Source organism: Tinamus guttatus, unplaced genomic scaffold, assembly GCF_059628265.1.
Source record: "Tinamus guttatus ecotype Peru unplaced genomic scaffold, ASM5962826v1 Tinamus_guttatus_pri_ptg000456l, whole genome shotgun sequence".
NCBI classification, from domain to species: domain Eukaryota; kingdom Metazoa; phylum Chordata; class Aves; order Tinamiformes; family Tinamidae; genus Tinamus; species Tinamus guttatus.
Window position 1 is genome coordinate 231,068 of NW_028288990.1, and position 23,056 is coordinate 254,123.

At 40.1% G+C, this 23,056-nt stretch overlaps 1 protein-coding gene across 1 annotated transcript in view; it reads left to right on the plus strand.

Annotated features, from left to right (window-relative positions):
- The first annotated feature begins 5,865 nt into the window (after positions 1-5,865).
- MSH2 (mutS homolog 2) overlaps positions 5,866-23,056 on the plus strand; it is a 42,445-nt gene continuing 25,254 nt past the window's right edge. The window contains exons 1-6 of the mRNA XM_088532154.1: positions 5,866-6,102; positions 7,997-8,151; positions 8,472-8,750; positions 9,065-9,211; positions 10,356-10,505; positions 10,948-11,081. Coding sequence (XP_088388280.1) covers positions 5,883-6,102; positions 7,997-8,151; positions 8,472-8,750; positions 9,065-9,211; positions 10,356-10,505; positions 10,948-11,081 — 1,085 coding nt within the window. The 5' untranslated portion in view covers positions 5,866-5,882. The remainder of the gene's footprint in view (positions 6,103-7,996; positions 8,152-8,471; positions 8,751-9,064; positions 9,212-10,355; positions 10,506-10,947; positions 11,082-23,056) is intronic.

Here is a 23,056-nt window from a genome sequence, read left to right on the forward strand (position 1 = left end):
GGGGGTTGTGTTGACTTAATGATTTTTTTGGAGTGGGGGAGGGGGAGCAGGGGGTAAACTCTAATGAAGCCTAGGCTGGCAACCATGCTACTATTGCTATTTGAACATTGAATTTGAAAAGCCCTGTTTTACTCGAGTGAAACTTAACTATTCATGATTTTTAAGGTGATGAAAGGAGTTGTCAATTGCTGTTACTAGGATTCTGGAGCTTATATGGAGCATACATGCTTGAATTTGTAACCCCTTGGAAGGTTTTTGGAAACATTCACTTTTTTAGCTGTGTCATAAGACCGTGTGCCTGGCTCATGTATAATTGAACATGACTTTGTTTTTAGGGCTGTTTGTACATATTTGAACTTGCTGTAACTTTTTTATGACTTTAATAAAACTTTAAACCAGGCTTTTAATTCTTCTACTGTGTTAATTTGATGATGATCTGATTAAACTATGCTACTTAACTTCAGCAACCTCACCAATAGTGGAAGAATATGCTAGAAATATAGGTAATGAGCAGTTTTTACTGGTCATCTTATCTCTGTAGCGTGACTTCACCGAAGCAGTGAAGTGTGCTTTATCTCAGTTCCCACTTTTAATGTGCAATAGGTGTAAAATGGTAAAATGGAATGTTTATGCATAAAAATAAACGTGCTGTGAATGCAGCAATTTCAGGAAGGCTGCATCTGTATGGATAATTAAACAGTCCTCTACTCTTAAGCCACCTCTGCTGGGGGGGGAGGACTCGGCGTCTGGCTGTAGTGTTGGGGCAGAGCTCTTGCACCATTGCCCTCCTTTGCATTGCTGTCCATTGCAAAGCTTGAATCTCTTTCTGCTGTTAGTCCTGTTACCTGCCCTGTAGGCTGCCCAAACTTGTGTTATCTGCCTCTCCCTGGAAACAAAACTTCTCTTCCAGAGCTTAGGATAAGCAGCTTGCTTTGGCTGTGAGCAATCTGTGCAGTGTATATCAGCTAGCACGCAAGTGTGTCCAGTCCGTCCAGCATATCTGATTTACAAAGGAAAGACTGGAGCTTCTGTTGCCAATGCGCTAATGAGATCAAGATAAAGAACTGAATGACAAATCTCATTACTAATACAGTGGTTTGGTTTTGTTTCACGCTCCCCGAAACAGGAAAAGTAGGATGTACCACTATGTGGGTATGCTATGTGCTGCATTCGTACCATTAAACACGGAGCATACCCTATTAGAGTGCTTGCGTAAGGATGGAGGTTGCTAAAGCTTCTGGCCTATACTCATACGCTCCTGATGTCCCAGGTCCTGGGAATCCAGCCTGCCTTTAACCAACGAGGAAGCTGGGTTATGTGTTGAAATGGGGGCTTGCTGGTATCAGGTAGCGTTATTTCTTTAGGTCTTCAGAATATGGTGCTGAAGGATTTGGCATCTGTGCAGAGCTGCTGCAGCCTCTGTAGTTTACCAAATTTCTGGGTAGCTATAGCATGTATTTGGAGCCTTCATATAAGTTTGCTCTGGGAAGCTACTGTTCCTGCAAATCACAGAAATCCCAAAACAAGGAATTCACAGGAACGCATCAGAGCCTTCCAGAAGGCTAGTGCAACTTGCTGCTCAGTGACACCTTGTGTGGGTGCCCCTGTGCCACCCACTGCTGCTCCCCTTCTGCCTAGGGGGTTGTGCAGTCGGCTGAGGTTGGCTCAACAGCGCGCAGCTCTGGAAGCTGCTAAACCAAGTCAGTTTTCTGTGAGCTAGTCCTCTGCTGAGCCATCGGTGTTTTGTCTCTTCCCCCTATTTTCTATTCTTTCTGTATGCTATATTTTACTCTTCTGTTTTTTTCAGTTTGGTGTCCTCACCCTTCCTTTTTTTCTTCTGTAGATGGTAACACTAGAGTTCCCCTCCCCAAACACAGCTCTCCATTTAATACCTAAATTTTTGGCCTACAGGGGTGGAAAGAGATGTCGTGTGCTGGGGCTGGGCAGGGACTATGCATGTGCTGACTTGCCTGGCTGGTATGTATCTGCTGAGTGGCCTGCAAGCCACCCTTGTCGCCTGCTCTTGGAAACTCTTCTCCCTCCTTTTCCCATAATAGGTGAAAGCTCTTAGATCCTTAGATAATAATAATTGCTGCCTTTCAGGTTAGATATATGCAAGGATTTAATGTCCTACATGGTCTTCTGTGTCCTCATTGACTCAAACTAGTCAATGGGATAGAAGAGTTTACAGAAACTAGACCAAAAATAGAAAACAGTTTAACAACTGAAGAAATAGTATTATGTCTTGGTTACTATTTACCATGCTGCAAACATCTGCGCTGCTGTTCATGGCTTATTCAATAATAGCTTTTTCCTTCCTACTTTCCTTTTTTTAAGTATTTTTTGACCTTTACACCGTTTTTTGTTTTGTTCTGTTTACTAAACACAGCGCTGGTGCAACAGTGCAACTGCATAGCACTATCTATGGGGATATGCAGAAGAGGAAGGGAAAAGAGAGCTCAGAAAGTAATGTGGGAATCCTGTGACTTTGCTGCATTTTGTATTTATAGCATAAGGAGACTAATGTCCTGGAAAAAACGTACATATATATATATATATATATAAAATAATCTCTGCTTGTGGATATATATATATTTCCTTCCTCATACTGCTTTAGAAGAGTTTTGCTGACAAAAAAAAAAGATTGCTATGGGAAAATACTGAGATAAAATATCAAAATATTGTGTTCTCTATATTAACACTTAGGAATACTTTGGCAAGGTTAAAACTTGTTTTTCTGTAAAACAAGTGCATTAAAATAACTTCATAAAACATTCCTCATCATTGCTTCAAATTTTTGGGAAGGTAAATATGCTAATGTTTCCATTTGTCTAACTCATTAAGTTCCTTTAGCAAAGAAATATGTTTTAAAATCTCTTTAATATTATTCCCAAATTCCAATACTAAATTTCCTCTCTCTCAATATAAAATAATATCAATTGTGACAGAGGATTAGAAGGGCAAGGGCAGAGTGAAAAAAAAAATTATATAAATTGAGGGTGAATGAATGACCACAGAAATTGTACAAGAAATCCCAGTGGTAATACTTATCTTAGTGTGTACATACGACATGTGAAAATATGAGGGAAAAAAAAAAGAAAAATAGTTTGTATGTACAAATCTATTGCTTATAAGTTTTTACCATAACATTATGTACATAATGTGTTACTAATTTAACATTTGGGAAAGCATGAGCAATGAAGTCTGTGAAACTTTCTCCCATAGATTTGAGCAGAGGCTGAGTGTAGTTTCTGCAGCTGTGTGAATGAAAAGAGATGGTGTATTGCATATGTAGGGTCTATAGACATTAGCATGCTTGCTCTCGTAAGCAAGCATAACAAATTTGTTAAGACAATGTGGTTTGTAAACCATGTTTATTTACATCTTCACCTGCTGGACTTTGGTCATCATAACATACAGTGTGTTTGGATTGCAGTCTGCTTCAAACAGCCTTAAAAAAATCTAGAGACTAAAAATGCTGGCAGTTCCACAGACTTAACTTTACAGCTAGCATTTATTGAATCCCAACAAACTCCAGGAGAGGCAGACGAAGGTCTCGTATTACAGACCATTGCTGGGCACACAGAAAATCAGGCCTGTTTTAGGGGCACCTGTTGTTGAGGACAGCAGGACCCATCACCACGGGACTTTTATGAACTTTCCTAAGATCTTTACTTGTCTTTCTGTCTTGGTAGTGACATGCAGTGGCAACTCATGCCAGTGAGAGGGTGGCAAGTAGAAAGTAGGTGACATGTAATGGTAGAAGCAACACATAATATTTTATGTCATGTAACAACTTGTTGCGACATGCAGAAGTTGTTTTCCTTTTTTTTTCCTCAACTAATGCCCCAAGACATTGCCGAGTCCTGATGCAGCCAGGTGCCCATATAGTTGAGCTATGCATGTGGTAATCGGTTTGGTAAAAAATAATACATACTATTCTAATTTGGTATGACAGCATTCTCTTAAAACTCTGCTGCTCTGTGTGTGCACTCAGACACAGGTCTGCTATGGGATTTTCTGGTGACATTTCTCCCAGGTAAAAAGCATCAGAGCTGCCACTGCTTACACATGAATACTAATGTACTTCCAGTGAAGCAGCTTTCTTATTTTTGCTTCTATTATTATTATTATTATTATTTTTCTTCTTCTTCTCCTTCTTCTTCTTCTCCTTCTTCTTCTTCTCCTTCTTCTTCTTCTTCTCCTTCTTCTTCTTCTTCTCCTTCTTCTTCTTCTTCTCCTTCTTCTTCTTCTCCTTCTTCTTCTTCTTCTCCTTCTTCTTCTTCTTCTTCTCCTTCTTCTTCTTCTTCTCCTTCTTCTTCTTCTCCTTCTTCTTCTTCTCCTTCTCCTTCTCCTTCTTCTTCTTCTCCTTCTCCTTCTCCTTCTTCTCCTTCTTCTTCTCCTTCTCCTTCTTCTCCTTCTCCTCCTTCTTCTCCTTCTTTTTCTTTTTCTTTTTCTTTTTCTTTTTCTTTTTCTTTTTCTTTTTCTTTTTCTTTTTCTTTTTCTTTTTCTTTTTCTTTTTCTTCTTTTTCTTCTGTGGTTAAGGAACATACATTTTTGTATGTTCATAACATTAATTAAAAAAAAAATTAAGGCCTCGGTATGCACCTGTTTTCCTGGTTCCACATGCCTAACCAGGACACCCAGCTCCTCCTCCTCCTCCTCCTTCCTGTCCTGCCTGATGCGCAGGCAGGCGGGAAGCTGGGAAGCTCAGGGGCCCTCTGTTATGTTACGCAATTTTTCTCTTCAGAAGGTGGAAATAAGGTGACTTGAGTCCACTGGTATTTGTGCAAGGCACTTTTTATTTCTTGCCCTATCCTATCTCTTATCTACTTGCCTTTTTTTTTTTTTTTTTTTGAGTCATCAGTAGGTACAAAGAGAAACAATCCCACCTATTCACAACATACCAGGTGTGGGCTGGCCGGATACAAGCACTGCTTGGAAAGGTTTCCTCACTATTATGAGCACTTTTTTTGTGCTCATTTTTTTCACCGTGAGGGAAAGCTGCTGAAGCTTCAGCAACTTCATGCTTTGCTTCTTCCTCACCAGGGTTTAGGAGCGACCCCAGTGAGGGGGTCCCAGGTCTTGGGTTTAGGAAGGACCTCTGGGGTCTCCATCCCAGGTCTCAGTTCCTGGAGACATGGAGCAGGACGGAGATGTGGGACAGGACAGAGACTTGGGCCTGGGCCAAGTGAGTCTTTATTTCTCAGTCAGTTTTGAGCAGAGCTTTAGTCACAACATGGGAGTTTTTCATGCAGGTTTTATTGCAAGAGTGGGCTTTGCAAATGATTGCACAGGACCACATCCAATTTTGTTATTGTAATTGTAAAAAGTTCACAAAGAAGCAGGAGCTTGTCTTAAAATAAAAGAGAAAGAAAGAGAGAAAGAAAGAGAGAGAGAGAGAGAAAGGAAGAAAGGAAGAAAGGAAAAAGGAGAAAAAGAAAGGGAGAAAGAGAGAGAAAGGAAGAAAGAAAGGAAGAAAGAAATAAGAGGAAAAAGAAACAACTGTCAGTGATGTAGTGAAAATGAGTGAAAATTTGTCTTTTCACAATCTAAAGAATTTTAAGGAATTCTCCACCTGCAGAGCAACAGTACTTTAAGACCAGAGCAGACACAGTGCAGAAAATCTCAGTAGTCGCTGCCGAAAGGACGAGATATCAGGTGGAATTTTTATTTATTGATATATGTTTTTGGTGTCGATCCTGAATCACACTACCCTGGGAGGAAGCCTCCGCTTCGGGCACAGAGACTGGTGTCGCGGCCACGCGCCACGGGCGCCCTGCGCGGGGGCGGGGTGGACGTCACGTGCCGCGTCAGCCGCGCGGCGGTTGGGTGGCGCCACTCTCGCGCGGGGGCTGTTGGCGGCGGCTGGCGGGAGCAGCATGGCGGTGGAGCCGCCACGGGAGGCCGTGTGGCCTGAAGGCGCGGGCGCCGAGGCGGGCTTCGTGCGTGCCGTCCTCTCGCTGCCCGATAAGCCCGACACCACCGTGCGCTTCTTCGAGCGCGGCGACTACTACACGGCGCACGGCGGCGACGCGCGGCTGGCGGCCCGCGAGCTCTTCCGGACCCGCGCCGTCATCCGGCAGTTGGCGGGGGCACCGGGTGCGTGCGCGGCCCCGCGGAGCGCGGCGGGGGTTGGGGGGGGGGAGGCGCGAGCCGGTGCGCGGCGCTGGGCGCCACGGGCAGGAGCGGCCTCTGCGCAGCTCTGGAGCTCCCATGGTCGCGGCCTCCCGTGGCCTTCCCCTGCCGCTAGGCGCTTCTCATGTTCGTGTGTGACGTTTTGTAGCCTCGTTTAGAATAAGGTGTCTCTGGTGCTAGCTCTTAAAGACAGGTGCCTGTTTGTGGTGAGAGAACGTGAGATGCTGCTCACCTCTTCATGTTCTAGGCAGCTGTATAGTTACTCAGAGGCTCTGAGCTGCTGAAGGGTTGCTGAGAGTAACTGGAGAAATCTGTGCTGCTCTTTCCTACACCTGTAAGAGCAGCAAGATACTAGGCGAATTCTGGATTTTGAGGTTTGCTGTGATTCATTGCTGCTTCAAAGTGAATGTAACAAAAAATGCTCATCTCTAATTTTTTCAACCTCTTGCTGCTCCGAAATAGTAACTAGTAGCCATTCTGAGTAGGGGGTACATGTGAGGATGTAGGTGTACAAATGTAGAAGGTATCTCCAGCAGCACATGTGCATAGTTCTGCACATACACTACTCATTGCAGAACCACCAGAAGTGCATAACTTGCTGCAAGCACAACTTGCTGCATACGCTAACAGCGGTTACTGACATTTTTCTACACCATCAGTGGATCTTTATGAAAAGGATTGCGTGACACCTCTGTGATAACGGAGGACTGCATTTATATAGTTCTTCTATAGGATGGGTGACTGATGAATAATGGTAAAATGTAAATGTGTGGAGTTTCTATTATTAGGTACTTGACTCCCGTTGGCCTGCAGCAGGGAATTACATATTTAATTATGTAATGCGTAGGGCTTTTTCTTTCCTTCTCCCATGGCTTTTTATTTCTCTCTTGGTATAAGAGAGTAAAACTTTCAGACATCAGATGGATGGGCGTCAAGATATATATATATGTATGTATATTCATAAACACAAACTTTAGTATTATTCTATGTGTCAAGGAACTAACTGCACAGTTGTTGGCAAAGTGAACTTGATTGAAGCCTGTTCGTAATGAAAGACATTTCTTACACACCATTGTTAGAAGAGGGATGGTGTTCTCAAGCTTTTTACCTTCTAGTGCAATTGGTTGATACTTTGTGGAGAACTTGCAGAGCATGATACTTCCATGCCTAAGATTTGAAATGATACCTTCCAGACTAGAAATGCATACATTAACCTAGTTATTGAATTCTGCTTAAAAGTAACCACTTGGCAGATGCAAGCCTGTGGTTATCAACTCCAGTATGAGAATACTGCAAACTGTAGCATTATCTAGAATATGCAGTTGAAAGTCAGCATAGATGCAAAAGTAAGAATTTTGCCAGCTTTACACTCACTAAATTAGGTTTTAGGGTAAACTTTATTGTGATTAAGTTTGCATAATATGTTATTTTCTGTGGCAATAGGGAGATGTCTTGGCATGTCTTAGCTGTTTTTGGATGACAGGCTGTTTTGTGCGTTCATTAACACAAAATCCCATAGTTTGTTTCCATCATTCACTCGATTAAAAGATGTGAAAGATGAATTAGAAAAACAAATCAGGAATGCAAGAAGGGTGATAGCGACAAATCTTTTTACGTATGCATATGTATAAAGAAGAGAAAATTTGAATTGAACAATGAACATTGCTTTTTATTTGGCTATGGTGTGAGCTTTCTTCCTTCTTAATGTTGAGTGTTGTGATTTTTTTATTGTTTCATGGATTTCACATGCTTGCTTTATTCACTGCTAGAATAACATCCTTCCTGTAGACTGTTAACTCTATATCCTGTGGATTTCAGTTACAATGTTACTTTTTTTTTTTTTTTTTTTTTTTTGTAGGAAATCAGAAACTGGAGAGTGTTGTGCTTAGTAAAATGAATTTTGAATCTTTTGTGAGAGATTTGCTTCTGGTTCGTCATTACAGAGTTGAAGTTTACAAGAACAAAGCAGGGAGCAAATCTACCAAAGAAAACGACTGGTATCTGGCATACAAGGTGCAGTTTTCCTCTGTCTGGATCTCAGTGATTTTTCAGGGATTGACACTGGCAATTAAGGCAGGATGAGCTTGTGTTATGTTTGCCATAGGCTTGGGAGATTAAGGAAGCCTGAGATGGTTTGTGCGAATGGTATGGATAATATTAATAAAATTATTTTTTAAATTACTAAAACACTACTAGTGGAATACTACTAGTGGAATACATAATACATGTTACTTATTTTTATTCACTGATGCCCTTTGGGAAAAAAAAAATATGTATATGCACACACACACACACACTTGTTCTTTTAAAAGATATATTTCTCTCCTAAATAGGGTTCTCCAGGAAATCTTGCCCAGTTTGAGGAAGTTCTCTTTGCCAACAATGATATGTCAATGGCCATTGGAGTTGTGGGCGTGAAGCTGTCTACTACTGATGGACAAAGAGTAGTTGGAGTGGGGTATGTGGATACTACACTGAGAAAACTGAGCATCTGTGAGTTTCCAGATAATGATCAGTTCTCAAACCTCGAAGCTCTGCTAGTTCAGCTAGGACCTAAGGAGTGTGTGTTGCCCGGAGGAGAGACCGCTGGAGAGATGGGAAAGCTGCGACAAGTAAGAGAATTGCCTGTGGCAAAACCTTGTCTAAAATGCTGTATCCTAGCTTTTTAGCTGGGCTCCATAATTTGTAGAAAAAAGACAAAGGAGTCATTTGTTTGCTAACAGAAATTTTGGTCTATGCATCTAAAATGAATTATTTTTCTATTGACTTGCTTGCATTTTAGTCAGCAAGATATGTGGTAAGGCTAAAATCCTTTCTCTATGGAGCCTAGTCATAAATAGATGAACATCTTTGGTGTTTGCTTGCAAGGGATGAATGCCAGTACCCTGAAAATTGAAAGTAACTGATAACTCTTTATGCACAACAGGTCATTCAGAGAGGAGGAATTCTGATTACAGACAGAAAGAAGGCAGAGTTCACAACAAAAGATATTGTTCAGGATCTGAATCGCTTATTAAAATCAAAGAAAGAAGAACAAATGAACAGTGCAGCATTGCCAGAGATGGAAAAACAGGTTAGTACATAGCGTTGTTTGATGGGCCCATGTTTTCTTTCTGTTGACTTGTGCAGTGAGGTGTACTTCTCTGATACTCTCTATCCTTCCTAGTCCTTTTTATGTTATATTCCCACATATCTGTGGAAGTATGCTGTATAGCCCATGATTCATCAAGGTAAGCTCTTGCTGAGGTGTTTAGTAGTTCTGCTGCCTTTGGATCATTATACTGAAGTAGGATCCACAGAGCATCTGGTGGGAGAGGAAAAAAAAAAAAAAGCTTTGATTATTTCTTCAAAACACTAAACTCTGATAAGCAAACTGACAATATGCAGAAGATACTGCCTATTCATAATTCATCTTTCTTGAAGACTTAAATGCAACCCTTTAATTATTTTGCATGATGGGGAGAAAATATCACATGTAGAAATAAAGTACTGTTTATGCTAAAATTTGGGGAGTAGATTGTGTTATTTTTATGGTTCAAACATGATTAGTACCTGCATGTCAAATGAGCATGGTCAGCTGTAAACAAGAGGTAATTTGCTTGAGATAATATGTTTTAATTTGTTTTTAAATGTTTGTCATTGTACCTTGCATTTGCAATGAGCACCAGCTAAGTTATTCTCCCTTAACGTGTGATTCCATAACAGGTTCAAGTTGTTTGAAGTCTGTTACCTCTAAAAAAGTGAGTCATGCTTTTGTGCTGTCACTAGTATTTGCAAAGCCATGCAGTGAGCCAGATCAGATCCTTTCTCTGGCTGAAAACTAACCCTGAAACCATGGCCTCAGATCTCATTTATCTGCAACAGCTTGTTTGAGTTTTTTAACTTGAAACATATTGATAACAGCTTTGGAAAGCTGGAAAGGTGTGCGCTTCACATCTTACTTTGTTCATCAGATTATGCAGATGTCTAGTTTGTTGCTCTTGCACCTGCCTAGAAAGAAGGTGCAGTGCCCTAGAACGTGCCTGGGAAGAAAAAGTCCTGTCAAACGAGATGAGTCCTGTTTGTCAGTTCCAGCAGGGATGTGACTCAGAGACCTTTTCTGATTATGTTCTTTTTGTTTGTAACTCTATAGGTGTATTTATCGATTGCTCTGTGATTCGAGAGTATTTCTAATTAGAATAACTAGAACTTTTTTTTTTTTTTTTTTTAAACTTCAGGTTGCCATTTCATCTTTGTCAGCCATTATCAAGTTTTTAGAGTTGCTGTCAGATGAGTCTAATTTTGGACAGTTTGAACTGACTACTTTTGATCTTAGTCAGTATATGGTTCTTGATAATGCAGCTGTCCAAGCCCTCAACCTTTTCCAGGTAAGAAATAGATGTTTTAATTGAAAAACATTTTGCAATATACTTATTTAGCTTTTTGATAAGTAACAGCCTGACAATCCAATCAAAACTCGGCATATCTTCATTAATGGTGACTTACTTTTTTCTTTCTGTTTTATGGTCAGAACCTATATTTTTTCAGTTTTACAAAGAACAATTTATTTAATGTCTAGCTACATTTCCACTTTTTTTTTTTTTTTTTTTTTAAATTCAGCCAGCTAGATGCAAAACAGATAAACCTGTTCCTTGCTTGCTCTGTTCCTGGAACTGTAATATAACTGCTTCAGTGCTATGCTGTTTAATTTGTCTTTTTCATGGATGCCAAGTCAACTCAGAAAAGGCACTGACCTGTACTTAGGTAACCAAGTTGAGCTCCATTCAGTGGTCGCCAGTATTCTTCCCTAACTCTCTTTTTCCTTTCCAGAATTCTTTGGAAAACGCTAATACTGCACAGTCACTAGCTGGCTTACTAAATAAATGCAGAACTCCTCAAGGACAAAGGCTAGTTAATCAGTGGATCAAACAACCACTTATGGACAGGAATAGAATTGAAGAAAGGTAAGTGTTATATGTTTGATAGATGTCTGCAACTCAGTAACTATTTTAGCTTTTCCTTCTCAAGCAAAATACTCAATAAAGAAATAACTTTAACACTGGTTTCTTGCTGTCTTACAGATGTGACTGGAGTTTTGTGTGCTATTCTCTAGTACACTGTAGTTAAACAGGACAGAGTCTTTTGCTCTGTGAAATGCAAATTGGCAGGTTACTGTTAGGTTAAATACTTTACAATTATGGCCTTTTAGAGGGAGGGGGTGTGGTATGTGTAGATGGTCAAATGTTCACGTTGCAGACTAAGGCAGGTCTAGCAGCCATTTTCTAATTATTTTCCGTACTGGAAATACTCATTCTGTGCAGTTGTATCCTGAAGCCACTTTTAGTTTACCAAGAGTAAACTAAAGAAAGGAAAAATGAGAGAGAAAAAAAAGTGGTAGTAACTTTACTGTAATGCCAGAAACAAGCTACCTGTTTTTGCAGCTGGGTGCTCTTCTCATTCCTTGCCTTGAGGTTGTAGTCCATATAGTCTCATCTTTATCTTTTGTTGTCTTTCACACTGCTGCCTGTCACAATGTGTCTGCTCTGCTAACAGCCAGCAATATCGGTTGATAAGAGTTTTTACAGAATCTTGCAGATTTCTGCAGAAAATATGCAGATAATTCTCCATTTCACAGAAAGGAGTATGGTCTTTAGGTATTCCTTATGTGGGATGTGTGTGTGCTTCTTGGCTATATTCAGCATGCAAATAAATGTTACACTTAAAAACAAACAAATAAAACCCCCAAAACAACAAAAAAAACTCCCAGTAAAATACAACTATCCTCTTATCACCTCAAACCAGACTGCATGCAAACTCAGGTGAATGTCAGGTTAGTACCTTGCAAAATATATGCTGAGGTACATCTTAACAAAGCAGAAAAGTCCAGAAAACTCAATTTAACTTTGAAAGCTTCTCTAAGGTTCATTTTTCACATGCTGTAGGACATGAGCACGGATCAGTAATGCCAAAAATGACAATTTGAGTTGAGGACATTCATGCTTTAATGAAATTATACGCAAAGAGTAATTTCTCTCTAGATTTTCTGCAGATTGGGTTTTTCTACCTCTTGTTTTTGTTTGTTTGTTTTTTTTAACTGTTTGCAGAATGCTGCCCAGTAAGTTGCTGAAAGTACACTTAAAATATTATTAATACTAATACTGATTGTATTAAGGGAAAAGCTGTATTCAAAGAAGGGCAGTAATTAAATTAAGCTCATAGTGAAATTTTTTTTTGAAGTTGGTGCATCCAGCTGTTAGGACTGTGAAAGAGAGATCATTGGTAGTCTGCATTTTGCCCAACTGTAAAATCATAGGGATTGTAGTTTGTTAAAAGTAGGTTGTTTTACTCTGTACGTATGTGCACTCAAATTCTATAATCATATTTTTTTTCAGCTTTCCTGCAGCATTGTTAGTCTACCTAAGGGCATCTGACTCTCAAGTACTGCTTTGATTAATTTAGTTCTTTGGTTTTGGGATAAAAGTAATGTATTTCACTTATAAGCCATCAAAATCTTAATACTATTCTAAGTGTAGAAGACTGTTCTCTTTTAATCCAAAAGGACAGGCATAATGAAACAAATTGTTAGTGGAGCTGGTGAAATGTATTGACAGATTGCAAGTCTTTTGAAAGATATTTGAATTACCAACTTCTTCTCTGTACACTGCCATATAAATTATGGCTGATTTAAGAATTTAGAAGCACTTTAACTCAGAGTTCATAGATGCTTTGAGAAGGAAATGTCTGAACTCCTTTTTCTTTCTAAATTATACTGCTGCCAGAAAAGCAGTTTTTTCCTTGTCATTAGGATGGGTCACTTCCTTCTTAGCTTGCAGTATGCCACATTTGCATTTCATCCAGCACCAATCGGTGCTAATCTCACATCAGACTAGGTTAAAAAATCTAGGTTTGACTAATGTTATGTGACATTGTGCTTGTGCAGGAAATATTTTGACTTAAATTCCATTAACATAGAATTTAACAATAAGAATCTTGCAACCCTGTGAAACCTGTAGATGGTGCAAGTCATCTTTTGGAGCTAAATGGGGAAACTTCTGTACGCTGTTTGATCAGCAATGTGTTGATATTGTCTCATTCATCTGTAAATGTAACGTGTTGGTATTTCACATTAACTATAGATACAAGATACAGGACCAAGACAATTTTATATGCACAGTACTTATGCTTCAGATAAAATAATGTTTACCTAATAGAGCAGCTGCTAATGAGAGCAAAGAAAATGGGGGTTTCTGATACCTGTCTATCTTGAAAGACATGGGGTTCTGCCCATGCCTGGCTGGTTTTCTGTGATTAAAAAAATAATTATCAGTCATAAGTATACAAGATACAGCCCTGCCCTCTCCCATGGAATGAGTTCAGAAGGCAGGTAGGTACGTGAGGTTCTTGATTGTTGCCTTGTCAGCATAGTTCAGAAATTAAGCTGTAGTTGCAGGGACAGTAAGTGGAAAAGTGGAAATAAATACATTTTTATATATATGTATATAAAATATATTAATTGGATAACATGATTGAGTAAAATACAGCAAGCAACTTCAGTACATTTTGTTTCTTTTTCAGATATTGGGATGTGGTTGAATACTTGTTTTGCTCTGACCTTAGCAGAAAACTTATGCTGACCTGATGCCTTTTTGCTTTTTTTTTTTTTTTTCTTTTTCTGGGAGAAATCATTTTCTGAAGATTCCAACTAACCTTTTTAGTCCTCTGTATATCCTGTGGCTGAACTTCTTATGCATCTATAGTCTATAGCAAAAAAAAAAAAAAGAAAAAAAAAAAAAAGGTGGATTCCAGAAAACCTGCACTCTGTACCCGAATATGATTTGTTCTGAGTCAAGCCTTCACTCAACTGTATTCCTAAGCCTTACTTGGATATGCTACACGAGGGCCGTATTATAGAAACCAGTCCCATCTTTAGTAGAGTCAAGAAATCAGAGATTTCTGGAATTTCTTAGGTTAGGGAGCTTGAGTTGAAGTGGATGGCAGTGTAAAATTTCTCTACATATAGAACATTTTAATGAATCACAGTCCTGACTGAGAAATAAAGTAGCAGCTTGCTTAAAAAATGAAAAACAAAGCCAAAAAAGAACCCAAAACAACAACTTGTTGCTACTAGTGTAGGCAGGCTGGAATCTTTACAGCCCTTTATTTAGTCACAGATTAACCTAACTGCTTTCTGTGGCAGATAAATGAGGGGCAGAGCAGGGGAGTGCCCAACAGTGCCCTTGGGGACGGGGCATGAACAGGCCCTGGGCCAGGTGTGGAATATGCGAATACACAGCCCCGGTGAGGAATGTCCAGGGGAGATCAGAAGTCCCTGGGTGCTTGTGAGGCTGAGAGCGACCTGGAATTACAGAAATGGGGCAAGAAAGCTCCCACAGTGCGAGTACTGCAGTGGATGGTTATGTGCCCTGTAAGAGGGCCAAGCAGGGGAGATGAAGAGGTTGCACTTCTTGCAAAGGAGTGCCTGGAGTGCCCAGAGCTCTGTTTTGGAAAGGGCAGCTGGCCTGTTGAGTTTATGGGTCAGACTTAGAAGGGAGGACAGTTTAGGGGGATGTCACAGTGAGTATTTGCAGCAGACCGGCCCTCTCAAGATGAGGAAGCAGGTAAAGCTTTCTTTAGGTGACCAGCAGAAACATGCTGATTGTGGGCCCTGGCTCTCATGGAGGACTTGAACCACCCTGAAACTTGCTGGAGTGCAACATGACTTGTCCATCCTTGTGCATCCTGGCAAACAAGTCAGTTGAAGGTGAGTCAGCAGTGTCTTTGCAGCAGAGCGGGGTGGCTCTGCACAGGGCTGCGTTAGCAAGAGCAGAGCCAGCAGGTTGGGGACAACGTTTGTTCTCATCTATTTGGCAGCTACGAGACTGCAGCTAGAAAACTGTATCTAGCTTGGAGCTTTATGGTGCAGGAGGGAGGCTGACAAGCATCCCTGGAGAGATCAAAAGCCGTGTGGTCACAGTAGTGGGGAATGTGTTCTCGGTGATCCTGCCTGGGCGGGGGTGTGGGCTAGATGATCGCCAGAGGACCCTTCCATCAGTAACCCATTCTGGATTCAGCAAAATGGGAGTCAGTGCAGCAAAAAGCCACCAAGAATAGTGGGTTGGAGCACATAGTGTGTTAGGAAAGGCTGAGGAAGGTGGAGAAAAGATGGCTAAGGGGGGACCTACTTGCTGTTTTCAACAACCTTGTGAGTTATAGAAAAGGTGGTGCCAGATGTTTCATTAACGATGGGACAAAACTGTTCTATGCTGTAACAGGAAAATTCCAGTTGAGTGTAAGGAAAGAATTCTTCACCATGAGGATGGTCAGACCTTTGAAGGGCTGTGGATCTCTGTGCTTAGAGATGTTCAGAGTTCAGCTGAAATTAGCCCTGCTTTGAAAAGGGCATGGACCCAGAGTCCCCTTCCAACATAAATTCTTCTTGGGATGGATTTTCACTGTTTGTATTCTTTTGTTTTCTAAAACTGTCCCTGCAAAGCATTGCAGGTAGGATTTCTTGCTTCTGTCTTTGTCTGGCAGCTTTGGGAAGAGCATTAGTACCTCCCCAAAGTAATATATTGATTTCAAAGAGTTAAATTAGTAGGTGGTGGCCTGCCTCTTAGAGGAGCAGAGAATTTCTGACTAGCTTGGATTTTTTTCTTCTGAATGACTTAAAGTGTGTTACACATACACACTGGGAGTGCCCCTAACACCTGCGAAGAAGGTTCTGAGATGGAGTTTGAATCTGAGCTGGCTGGGAGACAGATGTTGTTTGCTGTCGTGCTGAGCATGGTACAATCAATATTTTGTGTGAATGAAGTCATTTCAGTGACACAAAATTGTGTTCGCCTCCCTTAAAAACCTTTAGAAGTGCTAGCAAAATCTCACCTTTGTCATTCAAAAAGTTCTAAGTCCATTTGTGGAATGTTTGAAACTTGAAGCACTCAATACTGTTTCTTTAACCCACTCCCCTGCCTTTAACTGTGCTTAATATTTGCAAGGTTCTTTTTAGAGCACTTATATTTTCCTTTGTTTTTCCTCCTAAAACTGAGGTTGAGGATAAGTGCACCCTAGAAACATTAAAAGATCTACCAATCAAGCACATGTCAGACAGGCCACTTCTTTAGGGAAAGAATTTGCTTCCAAATTAGAGGTGCTTGAAGGCCATTTTAAAAGTTTAGATCATTGTGTTGCAGGCTTCCTTATTTGAGGACAGTGCCAGGGAGATAGGAACAAGAGCTGAAGAACTTAACCACCTGAAAAAAAGACCTCTTTTGTGACACCTACAGGTGGTGGTGTTTGGGTAGGAGAAATACCTCAAAGCTGTTTGTTTTTGCATGCTTATCTGCAAGAATCAGCAATCAGCAATTCAAATCTGTAGATGATAGGTGGCATAGAACAGGCTAGTGCAGCACTGGAGCATGTAGTCATTGTGTCTCTTAGCTGGGCCTTTCAGCTGGCCCAGTCCATCCTAAGCAGTCCTTGCCTGGTACAAAACAAATACAAAGAATAAGTTTCAGTTTCGTTCACTTCTGAATTTCAGGCTTAAGTAAAATTAAATTGACATTTAATTGAAAATTTCAAAACCAAGTTTCCTTTCTTTTAAATAAATTTTGCTTTTTATTTAGGGAAGTACTCCTATTTAGGTGACATACAGTTCTATTGTTCCCAGCCTACCAAAAGGAAGTGGATGATAATTGCTGCTGTTAAGTTAAAAATTTAAACTTTGAATTTAAACTCTGAACTGTTGCACTGCTGCAGTATTTGCACTTTATTTATTTATTTTTTAAAACACAGCCGTAAGTGTATGAAGTTTCCAGTTTAACAAGTCAATGATATAATCCATGGCGTCATGGAAACTTTTACTTTGTACACGTGCAAAGCTCTCTGCTTTGTCACAGTGTTCTTGGTAGTCACTACTTTGACTAATGTATGCAAATAAAATGGTGTTCTGTATTTTATTTAAAAAAGAAAAAAAAAAGGATGAACACACTTTTGACCTGTTTATATATTCACAAAAACTGGAAAAGTAGCATGATAGGAAATGGCAACACAAGGTTTTTGCAATATAATTAGATGTCAAGACAAAATTTAATTCAGTTTTCCATGTATAAGAATTGTAAAAGCCTTTTAATGCTTTGTTCACACACAATTGAGACTCATTTTCCTGTGTATGGAATGAATATAAATGAAGAATTGCTGGCCTTTTCCAGCAAAGTGCAAAGAATATACTGAACAAGTTCTGATTCGAGTTTAAGGAAATACCTGGGTTAACAACTTAAAAGAGAATTAGTGTAGATAATAACTTTAGTCTTCATTTTAATAATGTAAGGAGCTTGAAAGGAATAAAAGAATTTAAAAAAAACATGGAAATCTCTTCCCTGAGTTGTCTTAGCCTTTGAAGAACGCGCAATAATGTTTTTATCGCTGGCTCCGCATGTGCTGTATGTAATTAGGAGGAAGACCTGCCCCGACCTCCCAGGTAAGGAGTCGCATGGAGCCGCCGCTCGGTCTCTTCTCCAGCAGGGGTTTCTCGGGCAGGTTTGGGGTGGGGCAGTTTCACTGCACACTCGGACTGTGACTGTACAGTGCTGGAGCACTTGCTCTGTTGCCCTCGTCTCTTTTTATCACATGAGAAATGGAAGTTTAGTAGCAGTTTCTGGGCAAGCAGTTTCTAGGCAGTTGTTTTCCAGAAGCCTAAACCTTACATTAAAAAAAGTATCATGAGACTGACTGTTTTCATCTCTTTTAAAATTAGTAGGGTTTCTTTTCATGTCCAGAGTGCTTATTCATAGATAGTTTTTTTTTTTTTATATGTACGAATTCATAGAATCATTGAGGTTTGTGGGTGTTTTTTTTTTTGGTCTGACTCTTGCACATCCTGCAGCAGCCTGCCATACTGAGAGAGTTGTTTTGTAAATGGCTGACACAGCCACAACTGCTTTAAATGAAAGGGTGTACTCGTGCTGTCCAGGCATAGGTTGTCCCCAGCTCTCTTGTATTGGCTTTGGCACTCGTGGTCATGTGGCTGCTCTGCTCTGCTCTTGATACGGTAACACTGGATAGCTGCTCTTCCCAGCTTTGGACTTCTGCTGCCCCCCAGCTTGGGTCTAGCTATCCTGAAACAAAAGTATAATTTAGTTCATCTGAGGAAAACTAATCCATGGAAAAGCAATGAAGGCTGTCATCTAAAATTAATCCTTTTGCTATTCTGCCAACTGGCCCTTGACCTTCTATTGTCATAAAAATAAAAAGATTAACATTTTCTTAATTGCAAGTCAGGCAAAAGTCTGTTCTTCATATTTTATCATTTGATTTACAAATGTTTACTTTCTATTGCTGTCTTTTGAGCTCACAGTTACTAATTTATATTGAGTTGGATCTTGCAATATAGCTTGAACTTGGATATTTGCCTATCCTAAAATTGGAAAAATGTCCTCTGAATTTGTTAGGTGGAATTATTCATAACCATTGGGAATAATAAAATTAATAAAAATAAATTTATAAATGCAGTGTCTTCTGAATTTATTAACACCGAGACGAAAGAAAGTATCTCCTGTTTCTTCAGAAGTGTTTAGGAGACACTTGGAGAATCTTATGTGAATTGTTTTTGTCTATACAGTTCCTTAAGGATAAGAGACCATGTAGTCTAGCAAGTGTCTGATACATTTTTGAGGTGAGAGAGGATTTAAAATACTTCATGTTCAACACTCTGCTTTGCTGAAGGGCTTCTCGTGTGTCTTTTTTTGTTCAATAGACATGTTTAAGTGCTGGGAGCTGTGGTTTCATGTGAAGTAGCTGTAAAGTGAGAAAATTTTGTTTTTATTCCAGCTCCTCTTTTGTGTCCTGGTCTTTAAGAACCATTTGGTTATTTCTGAACTAAGAACTAGGAATAGTGCATCAAATGTGACTAGTGCTGCCACATCGGTCTTTGCTCTGAGTGGCAATTCTTGGTAATAGTTAAAAAATGAGATTAACTCATTTGGGAAGCAAACCTTCATTTCCACTGCCCCAAAGTTATATTTCTTCTACCTGTAACTTAGGTGGCTGACTGTTACTGTAAGTAATCTACCTAGGCTGTGGTACAGACATTTGGTTCTGTTAATTAACTGCAGTTATGATGAACATACGTGTTTAAATTGGATGTGCATGTTCATGAAAGTTTCTTTTGAATAAAGATGGAAACACCTCTCTCTATTTTAGGCATTTGACTGTTCTCAGGGGGGAGTTTATATGTATGCCTCTGTTGTGCAGTTATTTGGACCTGCTTTCTGGCTAGAAGTAGAGCTGAGCTCTTGATGTAGAGATGCTGTTTTGTTTGCATGTGCTTACAAATGATGCCAGGTGCTCCCCTCCCTCCGTGTCCAAAAATACTGCCTGGCAGCACTCTGTTTCGGGAGCAAAATCCTAATTGCATCAAATAGTATCACAGAGCTAAGACTTGAGATTTATTTTTCTGCTCAAGTATCAGTTACTCTACCTTCCTAATAAGCCCGTATTAGATTTTTTTTTAATACCTTCTTGCTGGCCTATTTCAAAATACATAAGACTATTGTAAAGTGTCTGGGGAAAGAATATTATGTTGGAGGTAATGGTGCTTTTTCTGATAATCCTGTTTGTTTGCTTTTTTTTCTGAGCTCATAGTAAACCTTACAGTCAATACACAGAGCTTCCAAAGCTTTGCTTAATTATTATAGAAAAGTAATTATTATAGAAAATGGTGCCTGGAATCCTTGATGTAATTGCAGGGCTCTAATTTCCAATCTTTAGACTATGACAAAATATGCAAATAACATGTACAGCAGTTCATATAGGGTGAAGAAGAGTGTGTTAACTACTCCCTACTGCATATTTATTTTATGTTATATAAAGGTAATTGATGTAGAAGAGTGAACTTGAATCTCGAGTTCCTTTAAAAACTGACTTAAAAGCAATCCCTTCTGAATTGCAAATGTTGAGATTCTCTTTATGGTAGGATGGTTTGGAGACTAAATTAAGAAAATTAGAAAAGGCAGGAGACGGCTTGGATGTCTGTGTCTGTGGATTGCTTAATCCTTTGGGTTAAACAGCAGGTACCCTGCTATGAAGTGCTTTCCTCTAGCTGCTTCGTAGTCCACGGTGCACCCAGCGCTCCGCAGCAGGTCCCTCGCCTGGAGTTTCCTGCCAGGCTGCGGGAGGAAGCTGGGAAGGGTGAAGCGCGCCAGGAGGGATCTCTCTTTTGGGTGGCAGTGCTGGATTCTGCCAACGTAGTGTCTGGAGGGCTGTGGGCTGGAGATGCGGTTTCCTAGTCAGCTTGAGTCAATATGGGGCCATGTTGCTCATACCCAGCCATAGGATAGAGCCTGCAGGACCTGTGCTGGTAGGAAGCTGCCCCAGCCACAGGAGGGAAGGGTGCGTTTAAGCGGGAGGCTGCTACCAGGAGTATCTTGCCTTCAGTGTCAGCCTTTCCATGAGGGATGGCTGGCTGTGTGGCAGGCGCTGAAGAGCATCTGGTGGGCCTCAGCTCTCAAGCTGCGCCTGGCACATAGGTTACGGTTGATTTCCATAATTTTTATTTTATTTTCTATTCCTGCAGAGGAAAAAGTTCTGAAAATGTGGCTACTTCTAGAATTGGGCATTAACCCACAGTCTTTGAGAAGTTCTTCATAGTACAAAGATCACTGTAATTTTACTAGGATCGCAGCATTGTCTTTGTAAGAAAACAAATGTGTCGGGGAAGTTGTAAAAGATTTTACCATGGAGCACCTTGCTCCTGGTTTGCTGTTTTTGGCAATCTACTCTCTACTACTGTAACAGCGATGCACTTCAAACTGAATCCGTGATGTATGTATTTCTTGTTGTACTCTATGTGCTTCAAAATGATGTTGTATAGGTTAGTTACATTTTCTCTTATTTTAGTTCTAATTGTAACAGTGGTTTTCAGAGGGACAGAGGGAAGCCATAAAGAGATCATATGATAATAAAAGGTATTCATAATATGTTGTTACCAGAAAACTGCCTGTTTCCTCCTGTGTAGTGCGGAAGTGGATACGTTTTGAGAGGCAGGCAGCTCTATGGCAGAGGTAAGGAGAGCAAAACCTTGTGGCTTGTTTGGGTGCCCGCCTCTTGGACGGGCCTTGGAAGCTTGCTAGGCTGCCTGTTTGCAAACTACAGACCTCTGTGCGTGTAGCTATGAGGGAGGTGTGGGCAGGGGAGCTGAAAGAGAAGCTGGTCTAAGGACCAAAAAAAACTTTTACATTTTGGACCCTAAAAATTTTGGGATGCTAAATCATTTCCCTTTACTTAAAAGAAAAATTCGGATTGCCTACTTTGGAGACTCTCTTATATAATTATGCTAGAGAAATATGTGTATACCTCATCTAGAGAATAATTTTCTTTGTTATGTTACAAAAACTCAAGATCTTCAGAAGATCTCTGCTTAGGGCAAGTCCCACGAAGGTGCTCCTGCTTGCGAGGTAAGTATTGCCACCTGCTGGTGGTGACTCACTCACTTGCAGGAGTTGGAGCAATTTCTGCCTGACAAAAATCTCAGGTAACGGAAACTTGTCAAAGTGCCTGGAAAGCTAAGAAGGGGATGGAGAACCTCAGCAATACTAAGTCTATTGTGTTTGTTAACTTGTTAGCTCTATGCAGAGAAGGCTTAAGAAGAGACTTGCATTTTAAAGAAATGTGGTGGAGACTCAATAAGGGTCCACAAGGTGTTTTTAACTTTCCTCGGTACAAATGAAATCTAAAATTAAGCTGATGGAACTTTGTAGTGAAACTTCTATAGTGGAGTTAAAGCCTTAACCTATCTTAAAGCAGTCCTTAACATGTTTCTAATGGAAGTTGAGCTTCCCTGCCAAAATTCATTGTAATCAGATGGAATAGTAAAATAAAAAAGATTTTCATAAAACCATAGAATGCTGAAGGTTGGAAGGGACCTCTAGAGATCATTTAGTCCAATCCCCCTGCACACGCAGGGTCACCTAGAGCACGTGGCACAGGACTGCGTCCAAGCGGGTTTTGAAGATCTCCAGAGAAGGAGACTGCACAACCTCTCTGGGCAGCCTGTTCCAGCGCTCTGTCACCCTCACTGTTAAGAATTTTTTCCTTAAGCTCCTGTGGAACTTTTGATGCTTTAGTTTGTGGCCGTTTCCTCTAGTTCTGTCTGTTTTTTTGTATGAAAATGGCTAAGGTAAGTTGGCTGTTTAAGTAAATACTCTAGTAATAATTAAATATATCTTACTGATATATTATGAAATTGGAATCCATAAATATAATAAAAAGTTCAGGGTTCTCTTTCTGAGGAGAGCTGTTTGGAAGAAATTTTACATCTTGCTCTTCAAAAGCTTAGAAATACAGTTTAACCTTCTATATTATGGCAGCGTTAAGTGTGATAACCTTAAAATTTGGTGAAAAGGATGCATACGTGTTGCAGTGGAAGAAGCATGCTCTTGTGACGTCTAATGGGACGTAAATCTTGGTGATGAGACGTGGGAAAGAATTTCTTCTGTCTTATTAATTAGATGTAAGAGAGAGAGATTGCTCTCTTGTAGCATGACGTATCTGTTAATAGTAGATTGAGTCACGCCTCAAAGCAACATGGGAAAGGATGAAATGCTGGATGGATTGGATTTAGAAATCTAACAGAAACTTGGATATACTGTTTTATAGAAGAGTGCATTAAACTTAATGTTACTTGTTGCTAAATATAATTCAAAGAGGAGAAACAGTCATAGTTTTGAATAGCAAGAAGAAAGAATGTGGGGTATTGCTTCTCATTTCAGGAAAAGTATTTGCGTAGGTTTTGAATTGCATTAGTTGGGATGTTGTTTATTTTTGTGGTTTAATTTGCAAATTTAAACCTCAGTTTTAGAACAATGGTTTCATTTATTTCTTAATGAAGTTTCTCTTGTTATGGTTATCTTGACTGTGATTCTCTAGGTCTGTGGGAACAAGTCTG